Source organism: Haliotis rufescens, unplaced genomic scaffold (genome assembly GCF_023055435.1).
Source record: "Haliotis rufescens isolate VD_foot unplaced genomic scaffold, xgHalRufe1.0.p SCAF_13, whole genome shotgun sequence".
Classification (NCBI taxonomy): domain Eukaryota; kingdom Metazoa; phylum Mollusca; class Gastropoda; order Lepetellida; family Haliotidae; genus Haliotis; species Haliotis rufescens.
The window spans coordinates 1,590,465-1,610,523 of record NW_025963813.1 but is presented as its reverse complement, the minus strand read 5'-3'; the positions used below and the strand labels follow the sequence as shown (position 1 = coordinate 1,610,523).

The 20,059-nt window shown below is 39.2% G+C and overlaps 1 protein-coding gene across 1 annotated transcript; it reads right to left on the bottom strand.

Moving 5' to 3' along the window:
• Nucleotides 1-391: 391 nt before the first annotated feature.
• LOC124148607 lies at nt 392-19,967 on the bottom strand. The gene is made up of 3 exons (XM_046519789.2): nt 19,785-19,967; nt 12,619-13,133; nt 392-1,480 (listed from the first exon to the last, which is right to left on the bottom strand). Exons 2-3 carry the CDS (start codon nt 13,110-13,112, stop codon nt 562-564), a joined length of 1,413 nt encoding a protein of 470 aa, XP_046375745.2. The 5' UTR covers nt 13,113-13,133; nt 19,785-19,967; the 3' UTR covers nt 392-561.
• Nucleotides 19,968-20,059: the final 92 nt, after the last annotated feature.

Below are 20,059 nucleotides of genomic sequence, written 5' to 3'. Positions count from 1 at the left end.
CTGAAGGTTCTTTTAAATTAATTTGCATAGACAATGTCTACCAGCGACGCATTCCTTGTGAACATGCTCAGCTGAGAGATTTTATAAACCCGCAAAACTGTCACTGCCATTGTTGTGACTGTCGTGTGACTTTATGAGATTCTACCTCCAAAAATGAGTGAAAACGTGTTATTTATTGTCACAATCAGCAATACCACAGCTGTATTATGATGGTCATACTGGTATCAACAGCATGAGCAATGATCTACACCAATGAGTGTACTGAACCATAATCCTCAAAGTCCTAATTTGATACTGAAGTGGGGATTTTTTCAATCCAGAAATCCAGTGCCAATGCTAACTACAAGAGAACAACCCACAATCCACCCCACCCCACCCCACCCAACCCCACCCAACCAGTCACTGAATCCCATGGATACTCATTGGTCAAATGAACGAAGCCAAAGTCTTGTGTCCGGTCATGCTCACTCACTAAACATGATTTCATAATATTGCAGAAGCTGAATTTACTTGGGCATGGAAACACAATGGTATATTTGTTCAGTTCTTACCATTGTGATTTTACACTTCAAAAGTCACGGTCTGTCTATCAAAGTTTAACTGGGTTATTCTCTCGATCACACGTTTAACAATTTTATCAGAATACTTCAGCAACGTGGCGTCTGTTGCTCGGAAGGAGCCCCACTCCTTTGGTGGTACAATACGGTAGTGGTGCAGAAGGCACCGAGAATACTGACATATGCAACCATCGTGTCCTTTCCGAAATCGTTCAACTTTATGTATACCAGCGATTTCAACACCTGTTGGCCTGATGATCAGTTTTGATCTATCCTGAGGTAAGTCGATTATTAAATGACTTGTGTACAACAGGTGCGTGAGATTGAGTCTTCTTGCTTCTTGCTTCAGAGTGAAATTCCCCATATGAGGTTGAAGGTTCAAAGGGAAAAAGGTATTTCGGACAAGCAGACAAGAACACGATGGTCGACCTTTCAAGTTGTCAACGATCATGTCTGAAGTATTGGCATACACCTTTGGTATGTAGACTTCATCCGTGTCTCCAGTCAGTATAAAATCGGAGACGTGCAAGTTTCTGTACATACACTCTTGAATGACAGCAAGTTGTGCAAAGTAATGAATCTCAGATCGGTTTACAGGTACATCCCATGGCAAGATTTCTAAAACTCCCAAATTACGATAATGTTTTAAAACATTCATAGCAGATTCGTGTATACTGTAATTGTAAACAATGAAATGTCCAACACCGAACATGAGGCTGATTTCAAGTGTCTGTATAAGCTGTAATGTGTCGCTGAAATTTGAATGAAGTGCTGAGAAACATCTTGTAAGCTGTCTTTTTTTCTTCAAAGGATAGATAACTCTCAGCATGTTACCAGCCTCTGCGGATTTATTTCCACTGATCCTTACTGCTGCTGGCCATCCGTCTTTGGGAAACCCACACTTAATAAATCCGGAATGGTATCTGAAAAAAGAACATTGATAATAATATATTTACAAAAGCGCAAGGAATATTCAAAGGATAAATGTAAAATTTGTTTTGGAAGATACTGAGTGTCTGAGAGTTGTTAGTGGTATCCCACTGAAGTTGTCAGTATAAATGAGGTTTTATAAAGTCTTGCCGTACTGCACCACTCACGTACAATAGGTGGAATCCAGGCCATATCACCTTTTACAGCAGGGTTTGAATCATATTTCCTCAGACTTACATAAAACCACAAAGCTCTATTGCGTCCTGCGTTGATACATGACATGTTGTATGTACCCCATATACATGCACCGTATTCTATAGTTGACCGCACAATTTTGTCGAAGAGGGTTGTAAATGTGCGAAAAGCCATCCCGACCAGCATCTTGTACTGTCAGATGAGTAGACCCAGTGCTCTGCTACCAGGGCTGGCGGCTGCTCTCGCCATACGCTTATAGTCCAGGTGTTCCGTCAGTAGAATCCCCAAGTAACAATATGAGTAACCCTAACCCTAACCCTAATATGAATAACAGTTTGTAAAGTCTCTTCACCATTCTTAAACGCAACGTGGATGGAGGTCTGAAGTGGATTATCTTCGATTTGTCCTTGATAACGGTCGTCTTGTTGGTATGCCACCAGGTATTTAGACGGTCTTGTGACATGTTTAGGTCGTTTTCATTTTCAGCGAGTAGCACTAGGTCGTCAGCGTACGCCAGAACATTAATAACAGTATCTTCAACACACACAAACACACCTTAAATTAATGCTTCTAAAATACATAGCAAATCATTAACTTACATATTAAAAAGCATCTGAGATGACATACAACCTTGTTTCAGACCACATTTTACATCAAACCAGGAGGGACACAACCCATTCACATGCACACAGCACTGAACATTTTTGGAAATGGATAAAAGTGCATTAATCATAAAACCATTGACATCAAAAGATGACAACAACTTATCCCATAAAATGCTTCTATCTATATAATCGTAGGCATTTCCGTTGGTTTTCTTTGACTTTTCCTTGTTTCGACTATAGAGGTGAGGATATATGTGTGTTCTGTAGTTGATCGACCCCGTCTAAAACCGTTCTGGCTGTCGTGCAGGAGATCATTCGTTTCCACATATGATGTCAGTCTATTGTTCAATACTCCACAGTATATCTTATAGCAGTATATCTTATAGCTGGCTTGGGTGATGCCGCGGTATGCCAAGGGGTCACGTGGGACTCTTCGGGACAGGTGAGATGATGCCTTTACACCATACTAAAGAGACTATGTCCTTACTAACATGCGTTAAATAATGGAGAAAACGTCAACAGTTTTTATTTCTAGGAACTTCAGATGGAATGTCGTCTATTCCAGGTGATTAACCACGTTTCGCACTTGATATCACGCGCTGCACTTCATCTACAGTTATGGGTATATTTAGAAGACTATCACTGCTTTTGCTCGCATCCACGGGTGGAGTTTCGTCTTCACCAGCGTTACAGTTTAACAAGTCTGAATACATATCTCGCTTAACATTCTTTCAGGATCCGCACACACACTTCCCTCAACCAATTTGTCCTCCATGGGAATTGTCCGATTCCTATCGTACCCCACTCCAACTTTACCGATCTTCCTCCAGAATTCTGTCTGATTGCTCTCACACATGTCTTCGAGTTCCTGTAGAGTGGTTCGTTGGTACTGGCGTTTCGCTCGCTGCACCTTCTCATCGACATGGTTTCTAGCATGGATGCATCCGAGGGAGAGGGTTCTACTAATTGCAGTACCGCAGGAAGAGACCTGTAGACGTGAGCTCGAGGTTGTGTTGAAGATGGTCGTTGCATAATGGCCGCTAGGAGAGACAAAACTTGAGCTTTGACTGTGTCAGTTAAAAGGGCTGAAGTAGTGATGTTTCACAGGTCTGTTGAATAAACTCCAAGCGCTTCTGTCAATATTTCTTCTACTCGATCCTTGATACATCACTGTGGCGTTTACAATATATATTCTTTTCAACGTACATTAATGGTGTGTTTTTGAGTATTTGTCAATTGCGTTGGACTCATAAGCAATAATTGTAATTTGTGGTGACATGTAAACATAAAACGCCTCATGTAAAGCATGTTGTAAATAAGATGGTAAATGATAATATTCAATTCGAGTTATGGGGGGCACGGGTGGCCCAGTCGTCTAAGGCGCCGCGATATAACTGGAATACTGTTAAAAGCGGCGTTAAACTCAACTCACTCACTCACTCAATTCGAGTTACAATACAACTATACATCTGTAATCCTAAACATTATGTTCCTAGAATAGCCAGGAGGAAAACTGATTAAATAAGAGAAGACGTTTGCCATTACATACATGCACTGACAACATTTGAGCATATCTATATATGTAAATGTTACGATGCTCTACCTATCTACACGAACTATTAAAAAAATGGGCCTAAGGTAATGGAGACAGAGGCTGAAGATATAATACCATCATAAACAATTCATGTAGTCATTTTGCTTCATTTTAGCGGGAAAGAAACCCTGCAAACACCAAACGTTAAGTTACAAACATTCACTCAGTAGAGTAGGAGGTATGCAAATAAATATATATCTACTGATATTATAAAACACTCTAGCGAATGTAATTTTCACAATTTGTAATATCAAAAACTACATTTGATCCATTGTTTTTAAGCTAAAATACATTATTTGATATAATAAATTATTTTACTGAAAATCGGTTATGCAATATCAAAAAATATAACATATCATAAATCAAATTAACGAGTGTCAGATTAACGAGACTTGACTGTATATTCATTCTTTGGAATCAATAAATATTTAACTGATATCATTAAATAAGAAATAAATAGTTAAAAATGTGCCTTATATAGTGTTACTTTTGGTCGTATTGAGTAACGCGATTGCATCACGGTTATAGTGTTAATTGCTACTCTGTTCCTGCACCAATATTTATTTCATCTTATGAAAAACTGTTTAAAAATATCAACTTAAAGTTAACTATTATCTGTAACCAACTGAAGGAAATAATACCAACCCGACCTGCATTTATTTATCCCTGGATCGTTATCATAGTTAAGATATGTCAAAGTGCTCATACTAGAACATCGTACTGATTACGGAATGCCACATCATCTTAACGCATTTACAAGTTAATCGTTTGAAAATCAGGAACTTTAGCTGTCTGTGAGCGTGGCTTAGTTAGGTTACATGTAAAAGAGGAATCGTCAAACGAAATAGGATTTTTAACGTATCCAATACTTTCAACTATCGTGATACAAATTTCCATCTGTCCGGCATAGCACTTACATCTATAGCATGGTTCTATATCTTAGTAAATACCACTTTAAAATGTCACTTAGACTAGCATTAAGTCTCTGAAATCTTATATTACACAATATCGTTCTTGATTCCCTATGCTGATTAGAGCTAGCTAGAGCTGGCTAGACTTGCTTTTGTATGCGTTTCTAGATACAGTGAACTACGGTTATAACGAACTCAAAGAGACAAACTAATTTTAGTTCGTTAAAACCGTAGTTCGTTATAAGCATATATAGAGCATAACGACAGCATATAGTCGGGACCAAAAAGTGGGTTCGATATATCCGTCAGTTCGTTATAAGCGTTTTCGTTATAAACGTAGTTTACTGTATATTTTGTTCATAAAATAACTATATTCCACAGTCATGGCGCAGGACTAAATGTCACTGTTCGTCGTATTTAAAGCAGACACCTTGGTTAAAGTGAATCTCATTTCCCCATACCCTAAACATAGTCTCATAGTGTTCGGTCCGACTTGGCCCGGGCATTGAAAATCAACTTTAACCTCACATGTGTATCATCAAATGTGTTTACATCTATAGGGTGGTATTATATCTACCTAAATACCACTTTTTAGTGGCACAGTACATCGCATTTAAAGAAAACTGGTCCGTTTAAGTCAAACACTTTTACTTCATTTTCTTAAGAAAATCTCTCACATGTGTTTGCTCCGACTTGGCCCGGGCCGTCAAAAACATCTAAAACCTCACAGATATATCATGAAATGTGTTTATATGTATAGACTAGTACTATATCTACCTACATACCACTGTATAATGTCACAGATCCTGTTTTTTAAAGCAAGCACGTTGTTCAAAGTGAAGCCTTTTTCCCTCAACATTCTCAACATAGTCTCTATCAGATGTGTTTGGTGTGTGTTCAGTCCGACGTTTAATAGGTCACACTGTTGAAAAAAACGTTTTTATTCCTTATCCTACAATTAAAGCGTGTTGTGATCACTAAATATTTCTGTATCCTAAACATGTTTGGAATTGTTAAAAAACAAAACATGTTCATAATCTAAACGTGATTACAGCCAAACTGTGTTACGAATATTAATATTCATGATTTAAATGTTTGTCAGTTTTACTGAGACATTTGCCTGTAATATTGTGCTTTGCGATGGTTACAGCATCAATACCAAGGGCTCACAAGTTTAAACTTGACAGATCAAATAAGTACCACTCTACAATCCACGCACGACTCATGGATGCTGGTGTATTTATCAAAGCAAAATGTGAATCAGAGAATCCAGTATTTAATATATTAATATGTTTAGATTTGAAGATATTAGCAATAAAAGGTTGTGTGACTGATCATTTCAGACTTATTATTGATTTCATTGCCCTAAGAAATGCCCCCAAAAACCTTTGTAAATTTGATATACCAATTGTTACGACAGTTGACTGTTGCTGTTGAGTCGCGAAAGAGTCGGGTATGAAACTACCACTATTCAGTAAATACCCAATCTCATTAAAATCCGATCTTAGTACCTGCTGCTGCTGCTGCTACACAAAACTCTGAGATCATCCCATTACAGGTTACGTCATTGAATAAATGTAATAACCATAAGAAGATCCAGTTTTGTTAGTTGCATCACTATTTGCACTCAACATCGTTTTCCTAAATGATGGTGCAAAACTGCTTTTTTTTTCTTTTTTACATAATCACTTTTAAAAGGGTAACGCTATTATCATTTGCAGAAGCCGGAGTTCTTCCATTAACTCCCCGGGGGCACGGGTGGCCCAGTCGTCTAAAGCGATGCGATTGGCTGTGCAGAGTTGCGTCCCTTTGTGCACGCCAGAAACCTATGATTGTGGGTTCGAATTCCGGTTCGCCCCGATTATATTTCTAGGTTTATCAGCACCATACCCGTGCTCGTGGGTTTCACCGAAGTGGTAAACGTCTAAGACCTGCATCACTTGGGGCTTTCCTCACACATTAAGCTGACACGCCCTGACATAACTATAATACTGTTAAAAGCGGCGTTAATCCCAACTTACTCACTCATTAACTGCCCGACGAACTCTTCTGCAAATGATAATGCCCTGAAAAATAGCGTTACCCTTTTAAAAGCGTTGCCGTTAGTATAGCTAAAATGGATAGAATTTGTCATCAAATAAAAATAAACAACAATATCGCTTTTAAAACATTTACTGTAATCATCACACAACGAATATCACTGACCCACTCTTACAAATGTGAAAACGTCATAGAACAAACCAGATGACGTCAAAGTGAGATTGACCAATCAGAGAGTAGAACTACTAACCCTATATAAGGCAGTAAAAATCCAAGATGGTTGTTACTGACCTGATTTGATTTGGTGTCAGGAACACCCACCTCACATATTTCACATGACAATTCTGGTACAGACATTCGTCATTCGACACTGTTTTGTGTTTTAATATATTATTAATTGTGATGTGAAAAGACATTAATTTTCAAAGAAACCCCGTTCGTAACTTTATTGATAAAAATATCGAGAGAAAAAGCTTCCAACGGAGGTAACTGATTTACAAATAGCAACGTCATAGAACATACTATCGGATGACGTCACAAGAAACGTGACGCCAATTACGTCACATAGCAATAGAATAGATAGCAGCCCGTCGTAGGGGGAAGGAGGACTGCTATCAAGTTACTGTTGCCCGCAGATTTCAGATAACATGCTGGCATTTTTATGATAATGCTATCCATTTTACCTATAAAGCTTGTTTAAACGTTCGCATCTAGTGTTTTATATATTCCGTTGTTAACATTCATGTTTACATGAAAGCGTTGTATCGGAAAGATATCTACTAGTCCTTTCGTTTATACCGAATGTAAGTGTCTGGTTTTCATGTGCGATAAAGACATCAACTAATGTGAACTTACCCGCTCATTTCTGATAACATGCGGGTGGTTTAATGATAATTCTAACCAAAATAAGGTTGAAGTGTTATCAAATTATTACTTCATAAGTCAGGTGAGCTACAAAGCCTTGTGGCTCTATTTTTGCAAAAGGTACTTATTTTGTGTACTATTTTAAGTTATAAGCACAATCTCATAAACGAATTTGCAGCGTTCGTACACGCATACCTTGTCCACAGTGGTACCATGTTGTCAAAATTAAATCGAGAACTTTACCTGGTCAATTGTGAAGCAATGTTTTTTGTTGGTTTATATGTGCACAGCTGATACACGCCTTTGAATCACGCCTTGGATCAAGTAGATCTAGAAAGATTAGTGTTATCGGTACACAGCTTGCCTATATCATTGAACCATACTAATAACAGAAAGTCAATAGAACTGAGAACAGAGTTTCATGGATTAGCTAAAAGTTTCAAAATAACAAAAAGGTCACAAAATGCATGAATGATGTTGTTAAAGGAACAAATTTCGACCAAAACATATGTATCTGTTCTTTGTACTGACTGAAACAAATGTTGTCATGTATGTTTGTGTTATAAGAGTGAAGAACGGGGTGTTTTATTTCTATATAACAAACTATTTTGACCAATTTACACTGGTGAATTCAGGATCATTGATCTCATTTGTAAAATATGTTGAAGGTTATTAATTTTGTTCGTACACAACTATATCGTTCATCAAAGAGATGGTATAAATTAGCTGGCAGTTGTAAGTAGAACGTTTAAATTAGAAAAGAGAAAATATTACTCCCTATTGAAATGTTGAATTTGAATCATAAAATTTGCTAAAAAGAGAGTTACATATTATATATAATTTAAAAGGGACCTGCGCAGTATAAGTAGAATTGGTTATAGACAATGGTACACGTATAAACATGAAATATGGAATATACGCACGCCTCAAATTATACATACATGTGAATACATGTGAATATACAGAGATGCCACACAAGGGTTGCAATGATAGGCATACATGAAGAAACCTATTTCCTAGTCCACATCATATTTAAGTGCATGAAATGAACAAACCAAAATTGTTTTTATTTCAATACCTTGTCATTCAGAATGTATCGATCCTTGGTTGGACACCTCCCTTCACAGACGTTTCCCCTCAATTTACTACGAAAAGAGGGTCAATTCCCCACACCCATCAATATATTTGTGAATGAATATTAATGTTTTGTATGAATTGCATACACATCTCACAAAGATGAGATACATTTTGCTTAATTGTTTCTAGTGGCCAGTGGAGGATATTGGAAATGACTTAAGATGGAAACAAAATAATGAACCTGCAACAAAGCATATCCATGGACTTATTAATCATCTTATTGTTCATATAAATGTGTTGAAGTTACTTAAAAACATTGTATGTATATTATATACAATGTAGGCACTTCTTGTTGTGTTACTTACACTACAATGCCTCCACAGAAACCACATGGGAGCCAAAGGTTGTAACATTTCAAGTTTCATTCATTACTATATCTACTATACTTTGCTTCCGTGTGTGAATGCGAGTAACCCGTGTCTCCTCAGTTCTCAGTGTCATAATGTTTTACACAGGTAGTATATTCAAGCAGCTTTGTAGTGTCTGTGCAATATCGTATACTTGGACACCGCATGTGCACAGGAAAGCTGTTGAGTACAACCAGTCCCGATTAAAAGCTAATTCAATTTGTTTCACCATGACCTTCTGTACTGTTATTTATGCATTATTATATTGTTTTTTTAACCTAATTTCTCATGTCCGTGACTGATTTTAAACCGTTTGATTTGATGTATCCCAGCCAGTGTCCACAACCCTCGTGTATCATAAAACATTTTAATGTTCCCCCCATCGTGATCTAACGTCCTAACATTTCAGAGCCCAACCATCATCTAATACACAACATATGTCTTCTACATGTTTCTAGTACATGTTTCCACAAACATAACTGTTAAGCGTGTATAAGAAATGTAACAGAAAGTGGATCTTCCAGTAACCTGACTTACTGTCGGTAATATCAGCAAATAATAGGACTGTTTATAATAACAACATACGATATTCAATGAAAATTTTCCCATCTATCATACAATCTGTCGACACTGACACCGCGATAGACTCAACACAGATATTTGCGCTCCGATTAGATAACTCCTGTCGACAGAGTTGGGAGTGGTTCAAAGCGAAACGGACGACACTTTCTTTTGCCTCATACAATGCCAATTCATCTGTCGAGTTTTCGCTTTATGTGTGTTTGTGCCCAGTGTATCCACAATTAATTAGAATGTTTCATATCCACAAACATTATATACAAGCTAGGTACCCCGCCCCTGTTAGGTCATGCCCATAACAAATATTCATTTGATTAATTGCGTCAGTGGGGTTATCAACACGTGTATAGCGCTTATTCACGCTTGGTGTGGCAGATGGAAATTGAACATTATGATAGTGTCAGCAGGGATTATAGAGGTCATAAGACATAACTTTAGTTGCTTTTCAGGCCACGGACAGTGACATGTGAAGATCATACTTGAATATATTTAAGTTGCATTGCAGCAAGGTAGATTATTTACAATTTACAGTGCATAGTTTTGTGTTCAATTAGGCAAACATAAACAGAGATAGATTTTTACACTTATTTTTGTACTATTTACAATCTGGAATTTTAAGACATTTGTCTTATTTTGATAACATCTAGGTAACAAATCATATCTGTCGCTGAAATCCACGAGCACAGGTATGATGCTGTCAAACCTAGAAACATAACCAGGGCGCCCAGTTTTGACTTACCAAGTGCCTTAAAGTGAGATTATTCCCAGACATGTTAAAAGCGATTGATCCCACAAGATAGAGCTGAGAACTGTCTCTCGGACGGTAATGGGTGATGGTGTCTTTGATAGTGTTACTGGGATTATGTTGAAGTTACCCTTTGCTCCAACGTTCTAACTTGTCAATCGTCTCAACAGGACCATGACTTTGGTTACATATCGACTTCCTGTATTTGGTCGTTAATGGTTTCAGAAAAAGAGGTCCACAATGGACCATATTCACACAGTATATTCAATTATAGAAACTAAAAAACGTATGAAAAAAATAAACTTTTACTTCTTTTTATAGATTTAAAAAGAGCCTATGATTGTGTAAATAGAAATCTGCTATGGCATAAATTTCACGATGTTGGTGTAAATGGAAACATGCTGGTGGCGCTTCAGTCACTTTATTGCAATGTTAAATGTAGTGTGAGAGAGAATGGTATGTTTACGTCCTGGTTTGATGTTAATCGTGGCTTGAAACAAGGGTGTTTACTGCCTCCTTTGATGTTTATTTTTTTCATCAATGACTTGCTGAATGCTATGACTGATTCCAAATTTGGCATTAATATTGATGGTACTGTTATTTCTGTCTTAGCTATGCTGATGATGTTATTTTATTTGAATCTGAAGATGACTTGAACAAATTGTTACAAATATTGAATAACTGGTGTGAAACCAATGACACTGTTATTAACGCTGATAAGTCTCATGTTGTACATTTTAGAAATCCTAGCGTCCAAAGAACCACACAACAGTTTTGTATTGGTAGTTAGGCTTAAGTATTAATTGTTACAGCTACCTGGGTTTATTGTTGACTGAGCATCTTGATCATAACACAATGGTAGGTGCGGCCATATCAGGTAACAGAGCGTTAGGCCTACTTATTTCCGAGTTTCAGACAATAGGTGTGCAGTTACATCACGCCTTGGATCAAGTAGATCTAGAAAGACTAGTGTTATCGTTACACAGCTTGCCCAGACCATTAAACCATATTTATAACAGAAAGTCAATAGAACAGAGTTACATGGATTAGCTCAAAGTTTCAAAATAACAAAAAGGTCACAATATGCATGAATGATGTTGTTAAAGGAACAAATTTCGACCAAAACATATGTATCTGTTCTTTGTACTGACTGCAACAAATGTTGTCATGTATGTTTGTGTTATAAGAGTGAAGAACGGGGTGTTTTATTTCTATATAACAAACTATTTTGACCAATTTACACTGGTGAATTCAGGATCATTGATCTCATTTGTAAAATATGTTGAAGGTTATTAATTTTGTTCGTACACAACTATATCGTTCATCAAAGAGATGGTATAAATTAGATGGCAGTTGTAAGTAGAACGTTTAAATTAGAAAAGAGAAAATATTACTCCCTATTGAAATGTTGAATTTGAATCATAAAATTTGCTAAAAAGAGAGTTACATATTATATATAATTTAAAAGGGACCTGCGCAGTATAAGTAGAATTGGTTATAGACAATGGTACACGTATAAACATGAAATATGGAATATATGCCTCAAATTTTACATACATGTGAATCTTATGAATCTGGAGAGGGTTTCGTCTCTTTTATTTCAATGTTTAATGTGCAAGACAGTGGATAAATGGCATGTGTAATCAAGCGTACCAACTTCAAGATGTGTAAAGTATGGGTCTTAAGAGGAAAATGCTAACATGTAGCCAACAACACTGGACCAATTGTTGGCAGCACATGTAAATTCACCAACTGTATCGTTACCCAATATGCCATTTAAAGTATGGGTACCAATAGGACGACACAGTTCTGGCAATTTCTTGCTATAATTGTTGTAAACGAATTGATCTTTAGAGGATGTTGGCAAGACAGAACTATCACTTGTGTAATCGTCATTCATTCTCATTTCAGTGATCCATTAATATACTTTTCACTTATATCTGTTTTGGTGGAGTATCGAGAGTAGTTGTTCTTTGTTTATTTCTAAATTCACATTGTGGATAACAGACGTTTACACTATTTAAGTTTTAAAGGTGTTTAGTTTTTCATGTTGTGACTACGACACCCTACATGCCCGATCATTATTTAAAAAATTAAGTCAAAGTAAAACCTACCTGTATCCCCACTTAGGCTCTGGTACATACTGCAGTATTCCCCTGTACGTGACCGGAGAGGTTTGTCCAGAACCATTAAAGTACGTGCATACAAATGATGGCAGTTCCCTCGCATCCTGGATATGTCTAACCAATGCTATTACCCTGATTATAGGGACATCAATGTCGTCGTATATTGCCGAATACACATACGTGTTGAGAGTGTCTCCAACTCTCTGGAATCCCGTTTGAGATTCAGAACTGCTTCTATCTAAGTTTCGCCTTTTGGTCCGGCTTATGTGTTGGATCTGCGTATGGTGATGTGCATCGATATCTTGTGTAAAACCATGAGCTGACGTCATCATAGACAGCCTTTGCGTCAACTCCCGATCGTGTAAAGATTGTTGAGCGTAATTCAACAGGACAAACACTGACAGCAAGCCAGTCATCAACAAAACCACTAATAGCATTCTTATATCCATTGTCTTCTTCCCTTGAGGTTTCCCCCGTCCCATTGTGCACACACTCCGTCACTTCTGCAATGAAAGATCAGCGAATGTAGACAAGAAATATAACTGACGTGTATGTCAAATGAAAATACAGAAATACTGATGTATTGAACGATTAACACAACACCGTTCGCAAACAAATATCCCTCATTTCACGAAAGGCTTATACAACTACCTCATCATCTCCTTCCACTCCGACCACGAATATCCCGAATCACACCGAATCGGAAACTTTCGAAATTCGCGATGATTCGGGCAATAATGCAAACTTTCGTGGAGAATCGGTAGGAGGTACCAAAGACGTATATGTATATACGTCCGTGGAGGTACGAAGCAGTTACGAAAACTCGTGGCTAATCGGGTTGAAAAATATGAAAAGAAATGCCAGGAATGGGTTAAGAAACATGTACGAATTAGAAGATTCATGAACGGATCATGCACGAATTGTAAGAATCACCTGCGACTAGGTTACGAATATGCCGAAAGCATGTACGAATGCAGGACGATCGCAACGAATAAGATACGACTATAACGACATATTTACGAATAGTTTGCGAAAATCGGTACTATTCCTGACACTTCGGCATGTCCCATGTTATTGGGTCCCGAAAGGCTGGCCAACCCATTATTTCCCCCAAGGTGGTTCAACGGAGAGCACGTTTTGCTCTGGTCCTGGTCCTTGTGGAATAGTGATGTTCTCACTTAATTCTTACATGGTTCGTAGTGGACCCGGGACATTCGTGGCTGTTTTGGGATGTTTTCGGGTTCAGGACACGAAATGTTGGGAGCCACGAATCGCTAAGAATAGCCAAGAATGCAAAATAATCGATTACGAAGCTGTTACGGAACATAATAATTAATTATGAATTGATTACGATACACCCATGAAACTGAATTCGGGGACCCTTCCACGAAAGTATTTGACAAACAAAAACTTTCTTGCCGACTCGACGAACTCCCGCGAACTGTACGAATGTTTGGGAATCAAATGAGATTTATTTAAGAATTTCAAGAAATGATTTATCTACGAACATGAAAAATTTCCTATTCGGGGTGATTCGGGACATTCGTGGTTGTAGTGAAATAGGGGCACAACACAGCCACGTGAAATGTCGGATGCAAGAGAATACATGTCAGCATGATCGTAATTGTCTAATCGGTGCTAAACCTGAATATGTTGTTCACGACTCATGTCGTTATGTTATGCTGTTGGGATAATATAATTAAGGGACCGACCATTTGATAGATGTGGGCCTTGGATAATGTAAGGATACTTTTAAGTTACAGTTGCCAAAACATATATTTTTTAATTAAAACTATGAACCTAAATATTTAAAAAAACATGTTACCTTAATATACTTTTGGTGGCAGACAATTTTCTTTTTAATTGTACTATTTATATATTTCAAGCATTTCCTGGGTCAGTATATATTTTTCGACAAAATCACAGCCCCCTTCCACCGAATATCAAATGATCGACCCCAAAAACATAATCAATATATAGACTGCAAGACTTCCTATCTTGATACACAAAGTCGAGTTAAAATGTAAATAAAATCGAGAAAACCCTTTCCATATTCGCAAGAAATATCTGCCAAAAGCAAAGGCGATTGTACGATTCCGACTATATCATGAGCATGTGTATGAATCACTATCAAATAGTGATGACAGGTTTTCGCGAAAAAAGTGAGCGTATCCTGCTCCACCGGTGACACCCGTCACAAACACATGCAAAGGCAAGTCAATCGTTCATCTGAAATAACAGGGGTACACATGGTACAAGTCGAAAAAAGGAATAGCATCGGATACAAGCTTTGTGACGGATGCGTCAAATTTGGAAATGTCCTCCACATGTCAACCATAAAACTGTTTGAAAGCTTCCCCGAGGCCTTCACTGTTGTACCCCTCGTGTAACAACTTCTTCTAGCTAATTTATGAAAGCCGCAGTTGTAATAAACGGAAAGGATATGGAAGAAGTAAAACAAAAAAGGGACGGGGCTTAAAGCGAACCAATGACGTTTTTATAATGCCCATTACGTTATAAGTGTCTCGACCCATCGTCCAGTGGATAGAGCGTCTGTCCGAAGAGCAGAACGTCGGTGGTTCGATCCCCGGCCGTGTCATACACACGCACACACTCAAACTCACACTCTGAGGGTGTACTTAACACTTTATCAAGAGAACGCTTACAGTAGCACCTTCGCTTCCTCAGCTGTGTGTGTTGATGTCGGCTATTTTGCGAATTTCCACAATATCTCCAGGGCTCGCATTTCGTTAAACCTACACTAACCCCAGGATCCTTTCCCCTGGTTCTCGCAATCTTAATTGCAATCATTACCTGCCCTTAATTAAAAGCAGCCAGTTTGATTGGATACGTTACTAGGTCTAACGTACCAGAATGCGAGTTGCAAACCAGTCTCAATGTTGGGTTGGCCAGTCCAAATGATTGTGATCAGGTTTGCCAGAAATTCAACATCGAAAAACTGATTCACACGCAAAAGAAAGCCATAAAAAAATCTTTCAAGGATGTCTTCATGTCCCTAACAACTGGCGGTGGCTTTGGTTTCTAGGTTATACGAGTTACCTCCCTTACCCTTTCCCTTTCCCAGCGTCTCCACACCCCAGGGACCACATTCAGGTATCAGGGGCCACCTATTTTTCACAGGCACCATGTGCACGTACGATGGACAACTTGCGTGTAACATGGGTCACATAAAATAACAGGAACGGCATCCATGTATCTAGGACCACATGCATGTACTAGGGACAACTTGCGTGCAACATGGGCCACATAATATAAAAGGAACGGCATCCATGTATCTAGGACCACATGCATGTACTAGGGACAACTTGCGTGTAACATGGGCCACAAAATATAACAGGAACGGCATCCATGTTTCTGGGACCACAGACAAATTTAATTTGAAAAAGTGATTATGCTTCAGACTGTTGAAAAAAGAAAGAAATTGCCTGCCACAAAAAAGTGACACTGTTCTAGGAGCACCTCGTGTCAACACTGCAATGTGACACTGTTCCAGGAACACCTCGTGTCAACACTGTAATGTAACACTGTTCCAGGAACACCTCGTGTCAACACTGTAATGTAACACTGTTCCAGGAACACCTCGTGTCAACACTGTAATGTAACACTGTTCCAGGAACACCTCGTGTCAACACTGTAATGTAACACTGTTCCAGGAACACCTCGTGTCAACACTGTAATGTAACACTGTTCCAGGAACACCTCGTGTCAACACTGTAATGTAACACTGTTCCAGGAACACCTCGTGTCAACACTGTAATGTAACACTGTTCCAGGAACACCTCGTGTCAACACTGTAATGTAACACTGTTCCAGGAACACCTCGTCTGTTATGTGGCACTGTTCCAGGAACACCTCGTGTCAACACTGCAATGTGACACTGTTCCAGGAACACCTCGTGTCAACACTGTAATGTAACACTGTTCCAGGAACACCTCGTGTCAACACTGTAATGTAACACTGTTCCAGGAACACCTCGTGTCAACACTGTAATGTAACACTGTTCCAGGAACACCTCGTGTCAACACTGTAATGTAACACTGTTCCAGGAACACCTCGTGTCAACACTGTAATGTAACACTGTTCCAGGAACACCTCGTGTCAACACTGTAATGTAACACTGTTCCAGGAACACCTCGTGTCAACACTGTAATGTAACACTGTTCCAGGAACACCTCGTGTCAACACTGTAATGTAACACTGTTCTAGGAACACCTCGTGTCAACACTGTAATGTAACACTGTTCCAGGAACACCTCGTGTCAACACTGTAATGTAACACTGTTCTAGGAACACCTCGTGTCAACACTGTAATGTAACACTGTTCTAGGAACACCTCGTGTCAACACTGTAATGTAACACTGTTCTAGGAACACCTCGTGTCAACACTGTAATGTAACACTGTTCCAGGAACACCTCTAGTCAACACTATAATGTGACACTGTTCCAGGAACACCTCGTGTCAACACTGTAATGTAACACTGTTCTAGGAACACCTCGTGTCAACACTGTAATGTAACACTGTTCCAGGAACACCTCGTGTCAACACTGTAATGTAACACTGTTCCAGGAAGACCTCGTGTCAACACTGTAATGTGACACTGTTCCAGGAACACCTCGTGTCAACACTGTAATGTGACACTGTTCCAGGAACACCTCGTGTCAACACTGTAATGTGACACTGTTCCAGGAACACCTCGTGTCAACACTGTAATGTGACACTGTTCCAGGAACACCTCGTGTCAACACTGTAATGTGACACTGTTCCAGGAACACCTCGTGTCAACACTGTAATGTGACACTGTTCCAGGAACACCTCGTGTCAACACTGTAATGTGACACTGTTCCAGGAACACCTCGTGTCAACACTGTAATGTGACACTGTTCCAGGAACACCTCGTGTCAACACTGTAATGTAACACTGTTCCAGGAACACCTCGTGTCAACACTGTAATGTAACACTGTTCCAGGAACACCTCGTGTCAACACTGTAATGTAACACTGTTCCAGGAACACCTCGTGTCAGCACTGTAATGTAACACTGTTCCAGGAACACCTCGTGTCAACACTGTAATGTAACACTGTTCCAGGAACACCTCGTGTCAACACTGTAATGTAACACTGTTCCAGGAACACCTCGTGTCAACACTGTAATGTAACACTGTTCCAGGAACACCTCGTGTCAACACTGTAATGTAACACTGTTCCAGGAACACCTCGTGTCAACACTGTAATGTAACACTGTTCCAGGAACACCTCGTGTCAACACTGTAATGTAACACTGTTCCAGGAACACCTCGTGTCAACACTGTAATGTAACACTGTTCCAGGAACACCTCGTGTCAACACTGTAATGTAACACTGTTCCAGGAACACCTCGTGTCAACACTGTAATGTAACACTGTTCCAGGAACACCTCGTGTCAACACTGTAATGTAACACTGTTCCAGGAACACCTCGTGTCAACACTGTAATGTAACACTGTTCTAGGAACACCTCGTGTCAACACTGTAATGTAACACTGTTCCAGGAACACCTCGTCTGTAATGTGACACTGTTCTAGGAACACCTCGTGTCAACACTGAAATGCCAGCGAGTGGTACACTGAGAGATACAGCACGTATGAAAATATTCATCTTCTGTTTTAGCTTTTTTTTTTGACAGATTAACGGCGTGTCTGGGTTTTTAGGACACAACCTAAACACACCATCTACTATCAATCACAAACGTCATATTTAACGCCCCATGTCTCCAGGCTAACGTACACACGTGAAGCGTACAGAGCCAATATACAAGATAGCCAGTGCAACCTCGTTGATTCTTTTGAGAAAGCCGTGAACAAAGGTCATAATCAAGGCCTATTGTAGATTCGACCACATTTTGTAGCGGGCTCGGGCAGCCGTAAATCACTCGTCTACACTTCGTCGTAGATCTCTGGTTCACCTGCTTCTCTATCAGCTAGATGTCGTAAATGTACAGCGATGAAATCCTGTCTGCACCAAGTCGACATATTCAGGTCCATTTGGACAAGGTGTTGCCTAGGTTCAGATCACTCTACAGAGCTTTCAGGTCAACCCTACTCAGCTTAAAACACTCACTCAAGGTTCAGATCCCTCCCCGTTGGGCTCAAATCAATCCCTTACATTTTTACAGTATTCTATTTCTCATGTTCAGTTTTGGCATACAGTAAAGCTTTCATATGTTAATGTGACCTTGTTACCGGAAATCTTAGAAGCTGATTGTTCAATTGTCGACACACCTTGTTATTTGAGTAGGTGTGCATGACAACGAATCCACTTTTATGATCATTATAATCAAATCAGGGTTATGTCAAACTTCGGCGTATGAAGATAATAAGATGCATCTATACAATTGTAAATAACCAAATATGGTATATGTTAGTTATGTTTCAACTGGTCCTTCTTCTTGAGAATACAATGTATATTATTTGATTTGCATCTCTGGAGTGGTCTCAACCTGGCCCAAGTCACCCTTATAGGGTGATCTCAGCCTTGTCCCAAATCACCCTCATAGAGTGATCACAGCCTGGCCCAAGACACCTCACAGAGTGATCTCAGCCTCGTCCGAAGTCACCCTCATAGAGTGATCTCAGCCTGGCCCAAGTTACCCTGATAGAGTGATCTCAGCCTCGTCCCAAGTCACCCTGATAGAGTGATCTCAGCCTGGCCCAAGTTACCCTGATAGAGTGATCTCAGCCTCGTCCCAAGTCACCTTATAGAGTGATCTCAGCCTGGCCCAAGTGCCCCCCGAGTGATCTCAGCTTAAGCCGGGGATTGAGTTGGGCCTCCTACGCCGGAACAGTCATGTGGAACATCTATTAAAGTGTACAAATAATTGCTTGCGCTCGCGGAGAAGTATGCATGCATGCGTTCGTGTGTGTGTGTAATCGGGGAACAGATACCATCGTAGAGGTAACGTCAACCCATGTCCACCTCAAGACCCGTGCACAAATTATTATATAGACATGCAATCGTGTAAAATATGCCACCCATTCGACATGCACATACATGTATAATATTAAAAATATTACATCTGCAATAAGCTGTACCCTGAAATCACAAAGCTGAATGAAAATAAAGTCAAAGTATAAAAGAACGAGAGGTAGAAAATACTCACCTCACCTGTCCAGCGATCTCAAGCCTTTGACTTGTCGCAATGACGAGAAATTACGATGACAAATAAGACGTGTTGACAGGTATATGATCCTTTGAGGACAAACTCGTATATTTTCTCTGAGGGAGCGAGTCATAATATTGTAAATGTATAAATAATACACTTTCAAGCACTTCCACCCCTCATATTAATCTCTACTCGGTCTTATCTGTGGGGATATCGGCGATGCGTTATATATATCAGTTGGGTGGACATAGAAGATCGAATTATTGATTGTA

Bases quoted from the DNA above. Each gene is read 5' to 3' on its own strand.
- LOC124148607 (XM_046519789.2), bottom strand. From the start codon at position 13,112: ATGGGACGGGGGAAACCTCAAGGGAAGAAGACAATGGATATAAGAATG. The intron at 1,481-12,618 runs GTAGGTTTTACT...TTCTTTTTTCAG, and splicing joins GAGCCTAAGTGGGGATACAG to ATACCATTCCGGATTTATTA.